General features: G+C 41.7%; 2 protein-coding genes across 2 annotated transcripts; both read right to left on the reverse strand.

Annotated features, from left to right (window-relative positions):
• Positions 1 to 1,707: 1,707 nt before the first annotated feature.
• LOC119298188 (ankyrin-1-like) lies at positions 1,708 to 8,696 on the reverse strand. The gene is made up of 11 exons (XM_037575684.1): positions 8,580 to 8,696; positions 8,293 to 8,466; positions 7,532 to 7,657; positions 6,294 to 6,433; positions 5,699 to 5,803; positions 5,445 to 5,573; positions 3,811 to 3,963; positions 3,058 to 3,159; positions 2,480 to 2,659; positions 2,320 to 2,399; positions 1,708 to 2,014 (listed from the first exon to the last, which is right to left on the reverse strand). Exons 1-11 carry the CDS (start codon positions 8,662 to 8,664, stop codon positions 1,969 to 1,971), a joined length of 1,320 nt encoding a protein of 439 aa, XP_037431581.1. The 5' UTR covers positions 8,665 to 8,696; the 3' UTR covers positions 1,708 to 1,968.
• Positions 8,697 to 10,351: 1,655 nt separating this feature from the next.
• Positions 10,352 to 14,872, reverse strand: LOC119303569 (diphosphomevalonate decarboxylase 2-like). Its single transcript, XM_037580699.1, has 10 exons — positions 14,511 to 14,872; positions 13,757 to 13,955; positions 13,005 to 13,068; positions 12,595 to 12,658; positions 12,420 to 12,500; positions 12,163 to 12,249; positions 11,749 to 11,906; positions 11,616 to 11,664; positions 10,878 to 10,999; positions 10,352 to 10,783 (listed from the first exon to the last, which is right to left on the reverse strand). Exons 1-10 carry the CDS (start codon positions 14,724 to 14,726, stop codon positions 10,561 to 10,563), a joined length of 1,263 nt encoding a protein of 420 aa, XP_037436596.1. The 5' UTR covers positions 14,727 to 14,872; the 3' UTR covers positions 10,352 to 10,560.
• Positions 14,873 to 20,954: the final 6,082 nt, after the last annotated feature.

Consider the following 20,954-nt stretch of genomic DNA (forward strand, 5'->3'; position numbering starts at 1 on the left):
AATGGGATGCATATGTATTTGTATGTTTTTTAGCAGATAATAAAAGCCATCAATGTTAAAAAGAGCACGTTGTTTGATATCACTTTCTCCTTACACACCTACCCCTCAGGTTTGAAGGAGTTTTAACCACATATCAAACACATCTCTCCTTACACTATTTCCACATTTTTTGAGGATTCTTTATCAAAATGAAGTTTGCTGGCAATATCAAGCATTTTATTTACCAAAGCCGATAAATGATTTGAACTAGTTGAAAGGCAGTTTAAGCACAGACACGCTTAAACTTCCTCCCGGCGTCAGCATGCAGCGACATGGACGGCATCCCAACTCCTCTGCTTAACCCAACACGGCCGCGGGGATGCCTTCCGCCCCCATGGCTTCTCGCCGTGGCCTACTGCTCCTTGTTCGAGCTCCTGAGGCGCAACGAGTCTCCTAAATTTGGGGTCTGTAAAGATTTATTGTTCTGACTCAATTTGTCTTTTTTGCTAAGAGCTACTCGTATGTTCAAATGGTCAGAAAATTAGAGCGCACTTCATGCACTAAATTATATACCATGCATTTTTTTGAATTTTTTTTGTATTTCTGTGATTTTTCTCTTGACCGGGTGCAGATGAGCCTTGGCTCAAAAATGGATATTCGGATTGTTAATCCATCTTGTACAAAACCATTGGCAGTTGTCTTTGGCGACATGCGCATTGGTTGGCTTGCGTCGTCAAGATACTACTATTAGAGCGTGTTTGGTTGCCTACATGATGGTTGATAGACTGCACATGGATGTAATCTTTTACTTCGCACGGTATTTGGTTACTTGACTCGCATCAATTCCTTGCATCACACAGTGTTTAAAGCACTCCGGTACTAGACTGTGGAGAAACGACCGAATTAGCAGTCTCTACTCATGCAGACTCAAGCAGACCACGAGGTGAGAAAAATTCTCTTATTTTCTGTGTGAGGCTTCATACTCCTCTCATCGCATGCGGGAAGCCGCTACTACCAAACGTGCCTGCACACTGCGAAACCACGCCAACTACCATGCAAGCAACCAAACAACATGACTACATCATTTTTTGCACTATTTTTCTTCAACATGGTCCTGGTCACGAGGCAGAATAGATAGACAGTAAACAGTTTCCTAGATATTTTGCCCAATTCACCGACCTTTAGACAACCTTTTAAAACAAAGAGTTTTCTCATGCACATTTCGATTTGGCAAGAATCTAGTAGGACTCTTGTTTGTTACTCCCTCTATTCCAAATTACTCGTCACAAAAATGGATGTATCTAGAACTAAAATACATCTAGATACATCTATTTCTGCGACGAGTAATTCGGAACGGAGGGAGTATTTGTGGCTAAAAGTTTGGCATGCTGTTCCTGGCATGGTGTTTCTTTGTCTCTATATGACCGTATTCATATCAAAATGATTTCATTGTCAAAGTGGGGAAATCTGCCATGTCTGAACATGGATATTTCCAGTAGCTGATTGGACTAGTGAAGCTACAAGATGTTACAGTACAAACAAATTAAAGCACCAGCAATAATAACAGGTTGAAGCATCAGGATAGTAGTACTACTTTGAGGGCACGACACAGAACATACCCTACATTTACTGAACAATAAACGTTTCCCTGGATCTTTTGCCCAATACACCAAGTTCCAAACCTTTCTGGTTAGTGCCAACTTCGAAATGGCTGCCAGTCACAATGCAAAAAGGAACCTCAGTACTGAATTCCATGATTTCAACCATAAGATATAACAAGCTTAACGTTCTGTGACGATAAAGCTTGTCGACACTTGAACTGGAATCAAGCTAGCGAGTTCATCCCCAGTCATATTTAAAAACGATGGGTGTGACGGAGGTCTTAATTAACAATAACAGTATATTATCATCACAAGTTTTCAGACTAGACAAAAGGTGCTCAGCAACAAAACAAAGCATCGGATTCTGCATGTAAGACTTGTCAGTCGGTCACTTTTCACGGCGACGAGCATTCTTCGCTGCTTCTTGGGCTTCCCTGCGACCAAAATATTTTGAACATGAGAATTGTCAGGAATCTGTGTACAACTTGCCCTGAAGATGTATCATGATAATAAGCAGATCAACACTAAGTGTTCTTTCCGTGATTAGTAAATCGCTCCAGCTCAAGAAAAAACAAACTTAACAGACTTGACGGACTGAATCCATGTAATATTTTTCTAGAGATGGAGACCATCTTCCATGCACACAATTGTCTATCAAGATATCATTTGTTCTTTACTTAACTTACGAAGCAGGGGATTGCACGTCACCCTACACACCACGAAAACATGGACCAGTTACCTTAAAGCATTTGCAATATCACCACTTGTAGGGTCAAGCTTCAAGCCATCCGCAAAAGCCTCACATGCTCTCCCGTACTTCTACAAGTACACACCATAAGATGATCAGTTATACGATCATGATCACAGATGCTTGAAGAAAACTACTGTGTTCTTTTTACCTTCAATAACATAAGAGCTGCCCCTTCTCGGTAGCAGGCTTTTGGCCAAAGAGGTCGCCCCATTCTGCACATGGTAGCATAAGACAGAGCAGCTTTTCCATTTCCAGCACGCAACGCGCATAGACTAATATTTGCCAATATGGTTGCATACTCATCCGGACTAGGGTCAAATGCCCTTGTCTACAAACACATTAATCACATGCAGCTTTTAGCAATGCCTAAAAAAAGAGTACTACTCCCTCCGTCCGAAAATACTTGTCATCAAAATGAATAAAAAGGGATGTATCTAAATGTATTTTAGTTCTAGATACATCCTTTTTTGTCCATTTCGATGACAAGTTTTTTCGGACGGAGGGAGTACAAGATTATAAATATATCAATGGGGATGGTGCTCAGATGGTATTATTCTGATCGATATAGAGATCTCTGTACACATGAAACCAGCAAATGTATTGGACAAGCAGATACATTTCAATATAGGAACTTCTGTATAACAGTACTGTGTGATGCCCTAGTTTACAGATATAAAAAATAACCATCACTCCTTCAGGCAATAAAAATGGGCCCTAGTGACTTACAGAGCTATACATCTCTGATGCCATATAATAGTCCCCTCTCTTAAAAGCCTCAGAAGCTTTCCGTTTAACTTCAGTTCTTCTCTTTGCGTACATTTCTTTATCCTGATCACAGAAAAATTGCTGTTAGGATAAATATGTAGAAATATCCTGTAATGTAAACATGAAAAATGTACAAATTTGTAAGTCTCAGCTTATATCACTTAATTAATGTATAAGACTAGGAAAACGCTATAACGCCGCTATAGCGTTTAGAGAGATCCTGCGCTTAGAGACTTTGGTCCTAACACATGAAGTAAAGTTTTAAATAGCACGCTATAGCGTTTAGAGATGTCCTCTGCTAAGAGTCATAGCCCGCTATTTAAAACTAACTATGGTTGTACTGCAGTGTTGCAGGGTTTATCCGGAGATCAGGACGTATCCTAATTAATGTATAAGACTATAAATTCGTAATAAAAACTACATTGTCCGTAGTTGCAGGGCTGGCACAATATCATCCAGGATAACTTTATTAAGTCTAGCACATTAATAGTTCACCATAAGGTCATACCCAAAGACTAGAAGTTTGCTAATAGTGATGCAATGCACGAAAAGTAAAATTTGTGCATGGAATTTTTTGTTTGCACAATGGAATTTACAACAATCGTGAATTAAAACTATTTGTACTCTAATGGACAGAACTGCCAAAGAACATAACTACAGGGTGATGATAAATAACATATGGAACTGCAAGTGAGCACAGAATGAAACACATACCCTCGGCTTCAAACCAAAGTGTTTCACATGAGAAATGATTCCATCAATACTCCAGTCCGGCAGCGTTGAAATAGGAGAAGTTAAAGGGAATAGCATTTCAACCATGTCCCTACTGCCTTTAGAGGCAGCAACTTCAATTGGTGTCCTACCACACTGCAAGAGTAAATAATAAATAACAAATATAAATACAAAATGTAATTGAAAGATTTCCAAATTAATATTTAGGAATCACAGCCTAAGATCTCAATGAAATGGCTGGTTGGACTTCAAGAGAATCACTACGAAGGACAAATGATAGAACAGTCTCGTTCATCCTTCCGAACAAAATTTGTAAGACAAGGGTTACGTCAAGTACACTAACACTAATAACCGAGAGCTTCAACTAATATGTTGTATTGCATAGACTTTTCAAAACAGAATAGGATGAAGATGATACAAACACCAAAATATACATGGAAGGGGCAAAATAAATCTTTGCAGAAGAAACATTTTATGTTTATTTGACCAGGCTATGAAGAAACTGGAGATTTTTTTTTCAATTCCTAATTCAGTAGACAAGAAACATATAAATGACATACTCTGCAATTTACAACACAGAAGATTCAAATTTTACAATGTTTCGACATCATCTCTGCTACTATAAACACACAGCTCTTTGTCTCCCTCCTTCCCTCTCTACACCACCGCTGCCCTTGTCAGAGCGAGATTGTGACCAAAAGCTCAAGTAGGGAAATAACATAATCTATTATGCTGATCTGAGAGTGAAATTATTTAGATGGCGTTTTGGAGGTCCTCTTTACATGGAGGTGAGATATCAAGCATGAGTAAGTGAGAATGTGAGATGATTGAAGAGATTGAGGAATATTGGCATAAGTTCGCCTATGGTATAATAACTGGCAATTTTGATCTACCATAAGTTCTCTATTTTTACATCCTTTTACTTATGTATTTAGTACTTACAGTACCTATAATACTTAATCCAAGGCGCAAGAAGGTATCCTCACAGAATAAGAAGTGAAATAAGGTTACTGAATTCCCCTGACCATGTGTCATCAAGAATTGACCGGGGTGAATGTCAGATGTATAAATACAACCTAACCATTCCATTTTATAATCCCACATAGGTTTGAATCGTGTATTTTTCTTCTGTGCAGCTGAAAAATGGATTTCGGTTATGCACAGAAGCAGCATCTTCTCTTCTGCTTGCTGCATTGCATACTGCATATATAGTCGTCACAAATGTCTTAAGCCTTGACCTTAACCAATAAAATGTGGGTTATGTGTCACAAAAATTATACCATTAAATTCGTACTATATAAAGAATTTTCCTATGGTACAATCTTTAAGTTACATGACTTGTGTTTTCTCTAATTGATGATCAAAGTTAAATCTCGAAAATGTGTATGCCATCTTTTTGTAGCCCAAGGAAGTAGTGTTTTCCCCTCATGCAAGCCTATTCCTGGTGTCAGACGATGTGTGGGTAAGATGATTATCCTAATCTGTCAAGTGTCAAGAGTCTACAGCCTAACATAACCTCATAGAGAAAAAATGGAACGATAATGTCAGCTAACTTACAGCATATGCATGAAAAGTAGATGATGACAAGTGAAAACAGCAAAACAAGTAAAGCTCACTTCATCGGGAATATTGGGGTTAGCACCAGCATCTAGTAAGAACTTCATGATGCCAGGTGAGTCAAACTTCACTGCCAACATCACGTAACTACCACCATCGAAGTCAATAAAATTCAGATCAGCACCAGCCTGTGCAAATGAATAACTATTTGATCATTTGTTTGGGTTAATGCTTTATATGTTATATACACAAAGAAAATGAAGTTGTGCCTACAAAACTTTAACAAAGCTCCATACAAAGAAAGAGTACTGACCTTAACAAGTAGCTTGACACATTCCAACGGCTCTCTAGGCATGGGCCTGATGGCACGGATGGCCCAACTCAATGGGGCATAACCAAGACCGTAAACCTTGTTAGGCTACGAAAAGTGGAAGAATCAATCACTTACACTAGTCGGAAAGAAAAGAGCGACCAGTAGAGAAATTAATTTTGAGATACATCAATAGAGAAGTAAAGTATACTCATGGTGTGTTAAATATATTGGTATTTCTGAAGGGAACAGAAAGAAATATATTACATAGAAATTAGACATAACATGAGCACGTTTTACTTTAGGATAATTAAATACTGTCCATGATGATTTTTTGTTGTTTCAAATACTCCCTCTTAAACTAATATAGGACCGTTTAGATCACTAAAACGGTCCTATATTAGTTTACAGAGGGAGAGTACAGTGCAGATCTTTTGTTCAGATGGAGCACAAGATCAAAGGCAACAAGATCTTCCATTCCAGTGCATTCCCAAATAGAATATACAGATGAAGCACGAGTACCACTGGCCACAAGATATTCCGTTCCAGAGTTCTCTTTTTCACCGCAAAGAAGAGAACAAAGAAACTGGTGTCTTACATCGGCATGGTGCTCCAACAAGATCTTAATTATGTCATGGTGTTTAGAAATAGCAGCTGCATGCAATGGCGTCCCTTGCGCAGAATCTAAATCCACATTGATTCCTCTTGAAAGCAGCAGTTCTACTATTTCACAATGTCCTGGAAAACGAGGTTTCAAAAAAGAATGAATGAGACAAGAATATTTCCCAACATCGGATACCAGCTTTCAGTTTTCATTTTGCACTAAAAATTAACTCTGGGCCAGTTTTCAGTTTTGTGATCATGAACTGCCCAGTAACCATTTTGGTTACCACTTATCTCATCAAGGACCAGGTTTTCAAAAGTGGACGGATTGGGACTATTCAAATTTTCCTTGTCTATCCCTGGAAGTAGAAGAAGTCGTCAATTTTGAGCTTATAAGATTATAACCAAAACCTTAGATAACATTAGATATCCAACCTCAAAGTTATTCTCTCCACACACTCGTTAATGTTTCTTCGGCTATCATCCAAATAAAAAATATGGCAAGTATATGGGAGCTTTGTTCGATGGAAATCACATAAAAAAATGGCAAGTATATGCTAAAATATAAACATCAAGCATCACACAAGCCAAGAGAGGTGTCATAGTAGTCAACTATAACGATCACAAGAGTGTGAAGGCTGTAGCTCTGTACGCTGTGATGTGTGTTTCTTACTTACTTTATTCAAAGAGAGAGAACCTACCAAACAAATGTTAACAAAATTAAGACTAATCTTATCAAACGAAAACCAATAACTAGTTTGAAGGAATGGATCCAATTTGGATCAGTCGCCCAGAAATGCTTACTTCTCTCACAACAATATGAGGCAAAACCAAACAGTGAGAGGCTACCAGACAAATGTTAACAAATTAATCCAATTTGGATCAGTCGACCCAGAAATGCTTACTTCATATAACAATGGAAAACTGAAAGTTTATTTTATAACCAGCCATATAAAACAAAAAAAAAAAGAATCCTGAGACTAATTTTCACTGACCGAGAATTAGCAAAACCATTACGAAAACGGTTTATCCAGTTATCTCTAAGGCTGATGCGGTGCCTCCTACCACCGGTTAGGATCCCTATGCCTGCTAACCCACAGCTGCGGGGCCATGTTGGTCGGAGTCTAATGCTGCTTATATCCAGCGATGTGGCTTTCTAAGGCAAAAAATCAAATTGACTATGTATGCACTGACACGTGATAAATAAGCATACTTGTTGGGAAAGAGAGAGACCTTCCTTTGCAGCGCCATGGAGAGGTGAGTGTACTTTGCCAGCTAGTGGATCAGCACCATGATCAAGAAGATATCTTGCAGCATCAGCTCTCCCATATGAGGCAGAAAGGTACAGTGGCGTGTCACCTGCAACAGTCGAAAAATTAAACATGAGGAGCTCAACAAATTCATGCCAATCCTGCCCTCAATACAAAAAGTTGTACACAAGAGAGCCAAACGTGAAAAGAGAACTTAGCTAGTGCAGTATCAAATGCCTATCCATCTGACACATGTTTACTGTTGACAAAATTGCACAACGACAGACAGAGGAGACACTTCATATACAGTCCACAAGTAGCGGTTTGCCCGTACAACATATCCAAAGAAAACCGGCGATGTTCGCGGTATGTCTGTGTGCATATATTGGACATGGGGATATTTGAAATCGATCCACTTGTCACTTAATCACAATTTACAAATGCATATATACACCATACAACATGTAACACCAAATTTGAAGCCTAAAATAAGGATTTCACATGGTAGTAAGTAGTAACTAACTAGTAAGCAGAATCAGCATACTAATACACAACTAGAAGTTGACAATTTACAAATGCATACACCATACAGCATGTAACACCAAATCTGAAGCCTGAAATGCGAATTCCACCATACAGCGTGGTAGTAACTGACAGTGAGCAGAATCAGCATAAATAAATACATAAATAGAAGTTGACAGAGCTGCCAAGTGACGCGGAGGGGAGCAGGGAAGGGAACGCCACCTATGAGGTTGAGCTGATTGACATCGAGGCGGAGGTCCTGGACGAGGTACCTGCAGACCTCGAGCCGCCCCGCCGCGGCCGCCAGGTGCAGCGCGCGGTCCCCTTGGCCGTCCTCCACCGCCGCCAGGACGGCGGCCTCGCCTTGCCCGCCGGAGCCCATCCACCTCGCCATCTCTGCGCGACGCGAGAATTGGGAGCCAAGTCAAGGCACTAACCCGTCAAGCTACTACCATCATCAAACCCTAAGGAGAAAGAGCATGAGGAGGAGGAGGAGGAGGCGGGGTTACTCTTGAGGAGGCGGAGGTTGCCGGCGGCGGCGGCCCCGAGGAGCGCCTCCTCCCTCTGCTGCTTCCCCATCGCCTCCATCTCCATGGCGATGGAGAGACGCGAGAGAGAGTCGCGAATTTTTGAGAGCGAGACTGCGGGGTGGGCTGTGGAGAAGACGAGGAGACCCGGACGACGGGGAGGGGAGGAGTCCGTGGGCCGAAATGGAATCCTACTTGACGCTCACTGCGCCAGAATGCTCTGGCCCGACCGCTGGTTGACCCAGAGGCCCAGCTTACTACTCCCTCCATTGAATAATGTACTCCCTCCGTCTCAAAATAAGTGACTGAACTTTGTACTAGCTTTTTTTTTTAGGAAAAACTTTGTACTAGCTTTACAAAGCTTATTTCAAAACAGGGGAGTAGGAATGAGGAAGTATTTTTGTGAAAAAATGTCATCATCAAAAGATAACCCTAATTGCCATTATCTTAATTATGAAAGAAAAACAGTCGTGCTTCTTTATTACTGTCATTTCTCTCATTTATAAATCTACAATGAGTATGATAAGAAAAATGTCGTGTGATCTACAAAATAAAACTGCCATGCTAAACTTTAAAAACTGCCATCCTCTAAATAAGAAATATTTTCTCTACTACTAATAAACAATCCAACATTATCTTCTCTAAATGCACCTCATAAAACATACATGGATTTAAATGCTACTATATTACTGTCATTTCTCTCATTTATAAATCTACAATGAGTATGATAAGAAAAAGGCCGGGTGATCTACAAAATAAAAGTGCCATGCTAAACTTTAGAAAACTTTCATCCTCTAAATAAGAAATATTTTATATGGATAAGCCCCAAGTTAGATTCTATTGTTTCGTTTTAAAAATAAAATAAAAAATCACACACAGGGATTGCCTTGGCCAATAAAAGAAAAAAAATCCATGCCATTAATTCTAAAAATATCATCGTCTTGCTAATAAAAATGCCATCCTCTCAATAATAAATATCTCATCCTCTCAACAATAAAAATTAAATCCACTTAATAATAAAATTTACATCATCTTGATAATAAAAATGGCAAGTTATTAATACTAAAAATGCCATATTTTAAATAATAAACTGCCACGTGATAAAGTGGAAAACAATCCCAAAAATATTGCCATGGACTTGTAAAAAAACGGGACATGGCCAAAAAAATAGGACTTTGACCTTTCAAATAGATGAAATGAAAAAACAGGTTTTCTGGATTTTATTTGGTCAAATTTTCAAATGAGAAATTGAATCAAAACACAAAATAGCTTCAAGGATACATATAGCATCTTGAACTCAAGATTTCACAAACCCCCGCTTTGAACCCTCCTCACCCACATTGGTTCGTGCATTTTTTAGATAGATAGAAAGAGGGTGTTTGCCTGGAAACGGGTTACAATGAATGACTCTAGCTTATCTACGTGGCGTCGGCCTTGCACCAAGATCCATGCAACGTCAGGGAAGGCGTTCGCTAAGATTGGCTCCCAACGAACGTTCGCTAGATATCATTTCCGTTCATATTTAAAAAAAAATTCCTCACAAGGTGTTGCAATCAAATACTTACACTGGAAAAGGAAAAATGTATTTTAGATACTTTCTGTGTTAAAATTTTCGATCATCTAGTATAAAGAACACCAGAAGTAACAATTTGTTGAAGTCCTCATGCTCTTATGTGCTATTATTATTTTTGGATGCCAAAGTAACAAGAACGATTCCATCCATGCATTGGACTATACAGAAAATGAGATCGATAAAATGATAATTCATTCCACAAACTTTTATTGAAGAAATATACATGTTCTTTAAGAGGCTACAACAGTCAGGGACAAAATGATGGAAATAGTACAAGATCGAAGGTACAGTACAAGATCAAAATGACGAAAGTACTGAGTGTACAACAACGTGACAATTCTACATTAATCTCAACCAAAGACTGTTACGGAAACCTATCATCGTCCAAAATTACACTCCTTTCGCAAGCCCCGTGGCTGAATCAATCAAGGCATGGCCCTCATCGGTGAGAACTTTTGGGCCGGCCCCAGGCCTGCTACAGATGAAGTAGCTAACATCACCTTTGAATTTTTGGTTTGGAGCTTTCATTTCCGGAGGCGCTGGAAGGGCCTCGACATCGGCTATGGATTGCAAACCAGCATCGCTTAGGATCGATTTATCGCCGAGCATATAGCTGCCATGATCATGTTTGTCAGAGGTGCACATGTTTGTAGTATACCTAGAAACAAATAAATACTAGGTTTTAATCTTGATAATACCAGACACACCTGTCCAAGTCATTCTCCTGTGGGGGGAAAGTGTATAAAAGCCTCTGAAGGAGAAGGGTGGCAGTTTTGCGGTTCCGTGCTATTAGGACAGCGTTAGGCCCAGCATCAAATGTGTAGGCAACCTGCAATTACAAGAAATCAAATTTCGGTATCAGATCAATCACACCATCCAGTACCAATGATTTGCAGTTTAGGTGAAATGCATGCCAGACAAAGACAAATAATACTGCCAAGATTGCAATGAAGTTTTATCGTTTGATGAAGGAAATACAATAAGATATTTCTTATGAATTCTTTTCATAATTCAAACTTTCGATGCTATTTGATAGATACAACACCTATAGAACTATAGAAGTATTTTAAGTCTGCAGCTCCAGAACTATTACTATTACTACTAGTAATAGTTCATGTACTCAGGAAGGACTCTAAAAAATATGTTCCATCAAAATCAAGGGTTCAAACTTCAAAGCATAAGCATGACTCATATTTTCGCTATTTTTCAGAAACATGCAATGATTTTACCAAGGTTCACACCTTTTAAATTAGGATAAATTACTCCAACAAGTGATGCTACTGATACATGTTTGGTCCAGTGCAGTAAAAACTCCTTGTACTGCCATGTCATAATTAAGTTTAGCCCGCCTTGATGGATACCAGAACTATATTTAAGATCCCTAGGCAGCAGACACAGTTCAGAGAATTGAAAAGTAGCACGTGTTAAACAGGAACAGAATATACCTGTGGTGTTCCTTCCGAGTGATTCCACTTTTCCACAAGGCTAATTATCCTGCAGTTGGTTGAGAGAGCAATTCTTAACTCTGGAATTTCAGTAGGAACAGATCCTCAAAATCAGGACTGCGATAAAAACTACCTGTGTGATGTGTCGTTCATGTAGAAGATGGGAGGACTCGTGTCCAAACATACAGCATGAAACTGGTTGCTATCGGCACAAGTTAACCTGGCGAAGGATTCAAAATCACGATTCTTGATAGCATCTTCCATTTTCAATATCCGACTTGGCACTACAGTCTGGAATACAAGAAACAGTGCAGTGCACAGTCAGTGCAAGAAACAGTGAAGTGCAGCTAAAGATATTGATCAGTATAATTTCCAAAACACTTCGGTTTTTTTTTCAAAACCACAAAACCTGACGGTCCACAGAACAGGAGGGATAAAATTACAGTTCAGATTTCATATTGCAGCTTCATGACGATTCTTATAAGAATAATTGTACATCATGTGAACCGTTCAAAACATTTCAAGTTAAAGATGAAAATGCATTCACCTGGGCCCTGTACTGCAAGAGGGGGCTTGTTTCAACAGTGTCTCGCATCCCACCGGTGCTACTGGTTTCCTTCTGCTTTGAACTGACCTAATTCCACAAAGCAACATAATAGGAAAATAATTTGGGACAAAAATGGTAAAATGGTGTCACTAGCTAGTTGAGATTTGGTGTAAATGAAACCATGACTCAATGAGCAATTTCCAATGATAAATATATGAAACAGATCATGTTATATAACAGAGATCACATTGACATACCACTGCTATGATTATAACAAGATCATCCCAGTGTGACTCGTTAACAAGCTGTACTGCCATGCTGTCACTTCCGTCGTCATTCTGCAAGTATAAAGTCAAACTCAATCGTTTTCCAAGAGAAAAGCATGTATTTTAACAAATACAATTTCTCTGCCATAACCAAGAGATAAGTTACTTTTCCCATACACCATTTCACAAATCCACCATATATACTGCGGCATGCACTTCCAGACCCCTGCCTGCACTGAAATTTGTTAGCCAAGAGAAGCATATAAGGAAAGCGAAGACATAAATCCACCAGCTTATCATTTTTTTAGATGAAAGGCCTTGGCCTAGCTTTTCCATTCAAAGCTTAAAGTTCGGTATAAAGTATAAAAAAAGGTAGAAGACAGGGGGTGCCTGGTTTACAAAGTAGCTCAACACCCATAAGGAGGAATCAACTAGATTTCCCCCAAAAAAGATCAAGCTGCTAGCTTATCATTTAACAAAATGAAGTACTCCATTGTTGCGCTATACCATCAAGCAAACATCGCAAACAGGATAGAGCACAAACAGGGTGTTGCTACATAATGTTTCCATACATACCTTGCTATTGAAGAAAGTTCTCCGTAATCTTCATTCACGTTCATTAGCTTCCCCAGGGTGAAAACTGCAAACAGTATTCAAATGAGTAATTATGTGCTGTGCTATTGGCATGAAAGCAAGACCGCGCTTAGCATGTTTATGATCAAAATAGTCATTTTGTGTTGGATAGCACTATCAAACTTCAAGACACAAAATAAAGTAATCGATATTTGTACAAAACAAGCATGCAGAGAAGTGTTAGTCAATTAGGACAAAACAAGACCCGGGACCAGATATTAGCAGTATATCATGGAACTTTGTTAGGACCAGCCATTTCTAAGATTAACCAGCAGACCAGAACCAAGAAACATATTTTCTACTTATTATGTTTTGGTGCCTCTATACAACCAAATAAAGAACAAATTGCAGATAAATAGGACAGCCTTAGCAGCAGGATTCAGGGCAGTATTAGGCAGTTGGATAACCATAATGTTTCCCTAATATTATGAATAGCTCACAAAGGTGTATCTGGAAGGTAGAAACCTCTCGATAGGAGCACCGTCCACTTCTATCTAGAAATGCATCTACCCACATCAAGATTAATGCTGGCAAGAGAATAAGAAAGAAACCCCTCTGCTACTAAACACAACTCGGGTGCGTGTAGAACAGCAGAAAACAAAAGGAAATCAAAGCCTGACACGAAATATTCACAATTTTGGTTATACATATGTTTTCCTGACTTATAACAGTGGCATCTGAACTAGGAGAATTACCAAGACAAGCAAGGCCAGCAGCCGAAGAGGCCAAACCGGCAGCGGTTGGGAAGTTGTTGTAGGACGCTATGTGGACATGCAACTTTTCCCAGTCCTCTTTCTTGATCTTGATCCCCTTTTTCTCGTCGTCGACATCACGAGCCCGCTTCCGTATCTCCCTCAGGCAGCTCTGGAATCTCCCGCCCGACAATGAGATCTCCTGCCCAATTCCAAATCAAAAGGATGACTGAATCAGAATCACACTACCATCTGATCAGACAGCAATTCCGTTATTCCGGCTAAAGCATCGCTATAGAATCACCTTGCACTGGCCACTTACCTAGAGTCAATGTCCAAAGCATGAGCTGGGCATCAATATAGTACTGACGCTAGTGCAGACAACAGAAACAGAAATGTGCCTTTTGGCTTTTCTTTACAAGACAAATTTTCAGAGCTCCGCTAACTGCCTTTGCAAATGCAGCGAGCTTTGAAACAGGTCCCGGTCCAGATCTAAGAAGGGGCAGCCAATTTGACTAGACGAACACTCACACTGCCCAAACCATCGTGTAATGCCAGAAACACGAGACAGAAATTCTTTCAAGCTTGAAATCTGGCGGATCACCACAGGGACACTCAGCCGAGGAGTCGACCGCATCCACCCTAGAACAAAACATCTAGACAGCCGTAGCGGCGGCGGCGGTGGCAATGGGGGGCAAGCGAGCGTGGGGCGAAAAGGAAAAAAAAAAGTCCAGGCAGTGGGGGAGGGGGAGCTCACCTTGCCGTTGAGCCACATGCGGTCGGATGGGAATGCGGGGCTGGCAGCGACGGTGGTGGTGGCGGAGAGGTGGTCGGGGTCGAGGGTGACGCTGATGCTGTCGTTGACGGGGAGGATGAGCGCCTCGTCCCGCTTCCCCCAGTACTTGATCACCGCGATGTTGGTCGGCGACCGCCCCGTGGCCATCAGCACCCACTGCGGCTCCGTCGCCCCCATCGGATCTGAGCAGGTCCCGCCGCCGCCGCCGCCGCCGCGCCTGGGGTCTCGCCGCAGGTAGGGGGCGGGCGTCGGCGTCGGCGTCCGGCGGAGACTACGAGGAGAGGATGGGGAGGGGGGAGTGAAGTCGGGAGGAAGCTGCTGGCCGCAGTAATGACGGTATTTTCATGCACACCCTCCGTATCATAATTAATACTGTACTACTGTACTGTATTACCGTACTCCCTCCCCCCAAAGTGTTTTTAGAAATTTCAATACCAACTACATAGGAATGTATGTAGACATATTCCACTCGTTTTGCTTTGTACCTTATTTATTTTGGAATTTTTAAAAAGACTTATATTTAAAAACGGAGAGTAGTATTGCTTATTATTTGGTCTGGACTGCATAGAGGATATTGTATTGGGGTTGTTTCATTTATTTGCATATTTTTATATAGAAAAGAGACCAAAAGGCATGGTAGACAATTAACTGTTTCTAAATATAAGCCCTTTTAGAGATTTCAATATAGATTACGTACGTAGCAAAATGAGTGAATTTACACTCTAAAATACTTCTATATACAACCGCATGTAGTTTGTATTGAAATCTTTAAAAGGTCTTATTTAGAAACGGATGGAGTGCAAATATGAGTCTTTTTAGACATTCCAATATGGACCACATTCGGAGCAAAATGAGTGAATCTACACTCTATCGTGTCTATATACATTCATATGTATTGAAATCTCTAATAAGACTTATATTTAGGAACGAAGGGAGTAAATCTTTCCTACTTAAAAAGAATGTAAGGATATGTCGTTCAACTCATCCTTTGTCTATCCTTATGTACATTCTCATGTTCATCTCTTCATTTTGATATTTTATCTCCTGTCTCCCATATTTGCATCGATTTTTCTTGAAATTTGCCTTAGTTGTCATGCCTTTTATTAACTTGTCAAATAAATCTATGTCTTTCATAAGCCAATAGCTTCTACCAAACAATTGACCATCAAATAAAATCCTACTGTTTATTTAGGTAGGTAAATCATAGGCAAGATTTGATAACATTTATTTACAGAATCACATTAATATGGGCAGGTAAATCATGAACTAACATACTAGAATATTTATACCGCATTGCAACGCACAACCAACTATCCAATTACATCAAAAAGATCATAATGGTCATCTTTTTCCCTCGCTTCTCGTTGTCCATAAAAAAATCACAGTGATCATCTTTTTCCTTCGCTTCTCGTTGTCCATCGGAGCTTAAAGAATACATTGGATAGGCACACCTGGCAAACTCCATCACCATACAAAACTTTGAAGTCTGCAATAGTCACTCGCCGCCAACAACAAGATCTAGTAGCTGCTGAAGAAACATCGATTGGGCCAACACTCCGTGCAGTGCAGAGTTGCAATTCTCCACCACCAATCCATAGGGTTGCGGAAAATGAAGCTTGCCGCAGAATAGAACAAATGAAGAGGTCGAGGTCATCGTGCCAATAACCAACCAAGTATTCGCTTGATAGACCCAACAACTCAGAACCGAATATGACTACACGTACCCCGACATGCTCTTTGTTGACGCCCAATTGGATGCCATTGAGGTAGGAATAGGCCGAAGTGACCTTATTTCGATGCGTCCTCACCGCCGCCACTGGGAACAGAGAAATGAAAAAAACATGCTAAAAAGGAACGAAGAGGACGTGTCCCGCTCCTATAGCCGACGGCGTAACCGCTGGAGGGAAGAGAGGAGGGGGAGCAAGATGGATGCGACGATTGTTTCTCTTGTGAGGCACACGATCCAAGACTGCCCTACTCCTACCATTGGTCATCTTTACTATTAAAACAAGGTCTTGATTGTAAATCATCTTTTCCCTCTCGTCATCCCCTTGTCATGGTTCGTTTGGCTCTCTCACTCATTCGGTGAGAAACTGAAAAAACATTGTAGATGCAATACTAGCTGGGTTGAGTTGGTTTTATGATACCATGAAGCATGAACCCTATATTATGTGAGAGAGGGTTGTCTCTATTTTCAAATGTATTTATCAATTGAATACGACAATTTTTTTAATACCGAGTTGGTGGGTTGATTGATGAACTAGATGATGGGTATGTTTCTTTGAAAAAATTATGCTTTGTCTCGGCCTACCATCCCCAACCATCAACCAACTCCACACAGTTGCTCCTCGTCATCGAGCCCGTCCCATTGACAAGACCGACACTACTGGAAACTCGTTACTTGTCGAGTGCCAGGTACACTCGATAAAGACTTTGATGCGTGTTACAATCAACAAAGCGCACTAGGTGTACACCCTTCAGGCAAAGAACTTTTTGCCGAGTTCTTTTTGTCACGCACTGGACAAACCCTTTGTCGAGTACCAAAACCTAGTACAATATGACAAAGAAAAGCGTCTAGACGAAACAGAGTGGTTGTAAGTGTATCTAGTGCCCCTTAGTGATTTTGGTGTATTGAAGACTTATAGGTTAAGGGACTGATGCGTTTGTGAGTGTACACAAGTCTATAAGACTATGAGGAGTTTGATATTTACAGAGAAAGTCGACCCCTAAAAATGAAGTTCTTCGACTGAAGACTTTGGATTTCTGAAGACTTTGAAAATGAAAGAAATTGGTGTGATCCTGAAGACTTAGTATTCATTCGAGGAACATGAAGCGTGAAGACTTTTGTTTTTGTAGTTTCATTTTCTCTTTCTTGAGTCATAGGAAACACCGTACTGTTAAAGGGGGTCGAGGAAATACTAAGGAAAAACTTCCAAGTGATGCTCAACTCAAATCCTACATCTACCAATCCCTTCGAGTGAAGCCATTGGAAATCTCATACAGTTCAGTCAAATTTCTTTAGTGACAGAGATGAAGTTCTTCTGGTCTCTGTGGAATTTGTTCTGACTAAGGAGTTAGGAATTCGCTAGTGCGGATTGACTACACAGTGAGGAACATGATAGCCCTGAGGAATTTGATACTCAAAATTCCGACCATTGATGTGCTATGCACCAGCTGTCCCAAAATATCTACCCACCTAACGATCATATCATTGAAGGGCATTTATGTCTTATCATGTCGGGCTGCTCCCTAGGCTATAAATAGCCGCCCCCCTACAACCACTAGCTGGTTGGCTGCTCCAAGAGAAACTGACACTTCTCATTTGAGAGCATCCCATCCTCCGAGGACTTTGAGTGAAAATCATCAAGTGAGGAAAACCCAAACCCAAACACCTACAAACCCAAAGTGATTGAGCATCATTGAAGAGATTGATCCTGCGTGGATCCGACACTTGTTACCTTTGAGGACTGTGTATCTTCCAGACCGTTAGGCGTCATGGTCTAGAGGATCCAAGAGAAAATTATGGATCGCCGAGTGACCGATCGAGTCTGTGAAGGTTTGGAAGTCACCTGAAGACTTACCACGAGTGATTGGGTGAGGTCTGTGTGACCTTAGATCAAGGGGAATACGGTGAGGACTAAGTGTCCTGAGCTGCGTGTTCATGACTGGGTTTCTAGGACTGTGTGTCCTCAGGTTTAAATACCTAGCCGCACTAACCAGACGTACAACCGCCACAGCAGTTGGAACTGGTCTACCAAATCATTGTCTTCACCGAGCTAAGTAGTTCCAATTCCTCAACCCTTATATTTCCTCATCTCTGTGTTGTGTGCTTGTTCATATCTGTTTGAAGACTTTGACTGAAGACTTTCTCTATTTCCTCAGCTCAATTTTTTCAGTCTGTTTGTCTTCATTCTGTTTATCCTGTGTTTACGCTTTCTGTACTTTGTGCTTGTTTTCATTTCATCATGAAGACCATGCTCATGTTCTGTTATGTTTACTTCTGAGTACTTATCCCGCTGCAAGTAGTTCTTCACTCAGGAATTTCCTCACCCGCAAATTCCTCAGTGCAAAATTCATAAAAATCGCCTATTCACCCCCTCTAATCGATATAACGCACTTTCAATTGGTATCAGAGCAAGGTACTCCCTTTTTTTGTATGATTTTGGTTTAACCGCCTGGAGTTTTAGTTATGTCGACCGCAGGTATGATCAAGGTCTCTACTGGGTGTCTTACCTTCGATGGGACGGACTACCCCTACTGGAAGAACAAGATGCGCATGCATCTTGAGGCAATTGATAATGATCTCTGGTACGTTGTGGAAAATGGCATCCCCTCTATCACTCCTACCATCAACGCTGCTGATGTGAAGAGATTCAAGCAACTCGACTCTCAAGCGAAGAACATCATATGTGGCCATCTGAGCAAAGGGCAGTAGGGCAGAGTGAGTGCTTTGGAGACAACAAAGCTTATCTGGGACAGACTGTCCAAGGTCAATGAGGGAGTCTCAACACAGCGTGACTCTCGAGTTGACGTTCTTCGCAATCTCTTCAACCGCTTCAAAAGACTCGACAATGAAAATGTTCATCAAATCTTTGATCGCCTCACTAGCATCTCAAATGAGCTTCAAGCACTTGGTGCCACTGATATCACTGATCATGAGGTGGTGAAGAAATTGCTGAGATCGCTTGATTCCTCATTTGATACCTTGCATTGATGATACAAGAACGTGGAGACTATAAGTCACTTGATCCCGCTGATATCCTCGAGAGACTAAACACTCATGAGTTCCAGCTTGCTAAGGAGAGAGATCTCTATGGACCAAGTTATGGCAGATCACGGGCTCTGAAGGCCAAGACAGTGTCTGAATCTGAAGGTGAAGATTCTGGTAGCAGCCTTGGTGACCCTGAAGAACTGAGCCAGGAGCTAGCAATGCTCGTGAGGAAATTCCAAAAGTTCTCAAGACGTGGTCGCTTTGGAAAATCCTCAATAAGTGGTGACTTGAGATCAGATTCCTCATCCCATTATTACAAGAAGAGACTCTATCACAAATGCAAGAAACCCAGACACTACATTCAAGATTGTCCTCAGTGGGAAAATGAATCAAAGAAGAAGAATGTAACGCCCCGAGACTGTTGCGCCAGGTGTCTTCCAGTTATTCGCCGGCGTTGCCATGTCATTTGCTTGCGTGTTGCTTTTCATCATGTCATCATCCGCATTGCATCATCATGTTTTCGAAACTTGCATTAGTCCGGGTCCAGTTCCGTCCGTTGTCCGTTTTGAGCCTAGACACACTTGCACGCGCCCACGGCATGTCCGAAATAGTATTTTATAAGTGGCCGGAAAATGTTCTCGGTTTGGGTTGAAAGTTGGCGTGTGGTCTTATTATAGTGTAGATAGACCGCCTGTCAAGTTTCATCGCATTCGGAGTCCGTTTGACGACCCAACGTTTAACTATAGCGACAATATAATCGGTCTATCGTCGGACGTTTCCGGTCTCTGAAAACAGTTGCCGGGTTGCTTTCCCCCTCTCTCTTCTCAGCCCACCACCACTCACCGTCAGGCCCTACCTAACCTCTCTCGTCAACCCGCGGCCCTCCTCGCGCGCGCGTCCGAAAAGTTGTCCCGGACCCGACCCGGACAATCGTTACCATTGTGTCCAGATCATCCCCAAACGTTTACAAAACATCACCGTTTTCTTTTTTGGACTCCCTAGCTATTTTATCCAGAATCGTCTGATTACGATCGGATGGACCGAGTAGCCCCTAACCTAACCAACCTACCTATATAAACAGTCAACCCTATTTTCTAGGGGGGTTTTCCCATCCATCCCTCTCGGCCGCCGCCACTAATCCTCTCGGGATCCCCTCACTCAATCTCCCTCGATCCCATCACCCAGCCAACCAGAGCCGCACTCCTCCCGTTCCAAATCCTCTCCAACCTCCTTCTTTTCCCCGATCCAGTGCGCTTGAGCTCCACCCTGCGTGCCCGCCTCCTCGTCCTCCCAGCCGCAGCAGATGAACGGGAGGCCTCGTGCCTGCCTCCTCGCACTCCTCGTCGACCCAAGGAGTCGAACGCCTCCCTTCGGCGCCAACCGCGCTGCCGGCGGAGCTCGCCGGAGCAGCCAACCCTCAGGCGTTCTTGCTCCTTCCCGTCTCCCCCGCAGCTTCCTCTCCCTTCTCTCTCTCACGATCTCTCTCTCTCTCTTGCTGTTCACAGGAAGCGCCTCCTCCTCCCTGCACCAAGCCGCAGTGTCGCCGCCCATGGAGCTCCACCACCCACCGGATCCGGTGCCCCAAGGCCCGATCCGTCCATTCCAGCCGCCGCCGGACCGGCAAGCCTTTCGCCGGAGCCCTGCAGTCCCGTTGTCGCCGTTGCCAAGCCCCTGCCTCTGCTTCTTTCGAACCA

The sequence above is a fragment of the Triticum dicoccoides genome, chromosome 5A (genome assembly GCF_002162155.2).
Source record: "Triticum dicoccoides isolate Atlit2015 ecotype Zavitan chromosome 5A, WEW_v2.0, whole genome shotgun sequence".
Lineage (NCBI taxonomy): Eukaryota > Viridiplantae > Streptophyta > Magnoliopsida > Poales > Poaceae > Triticum > Triticum dicoccoides.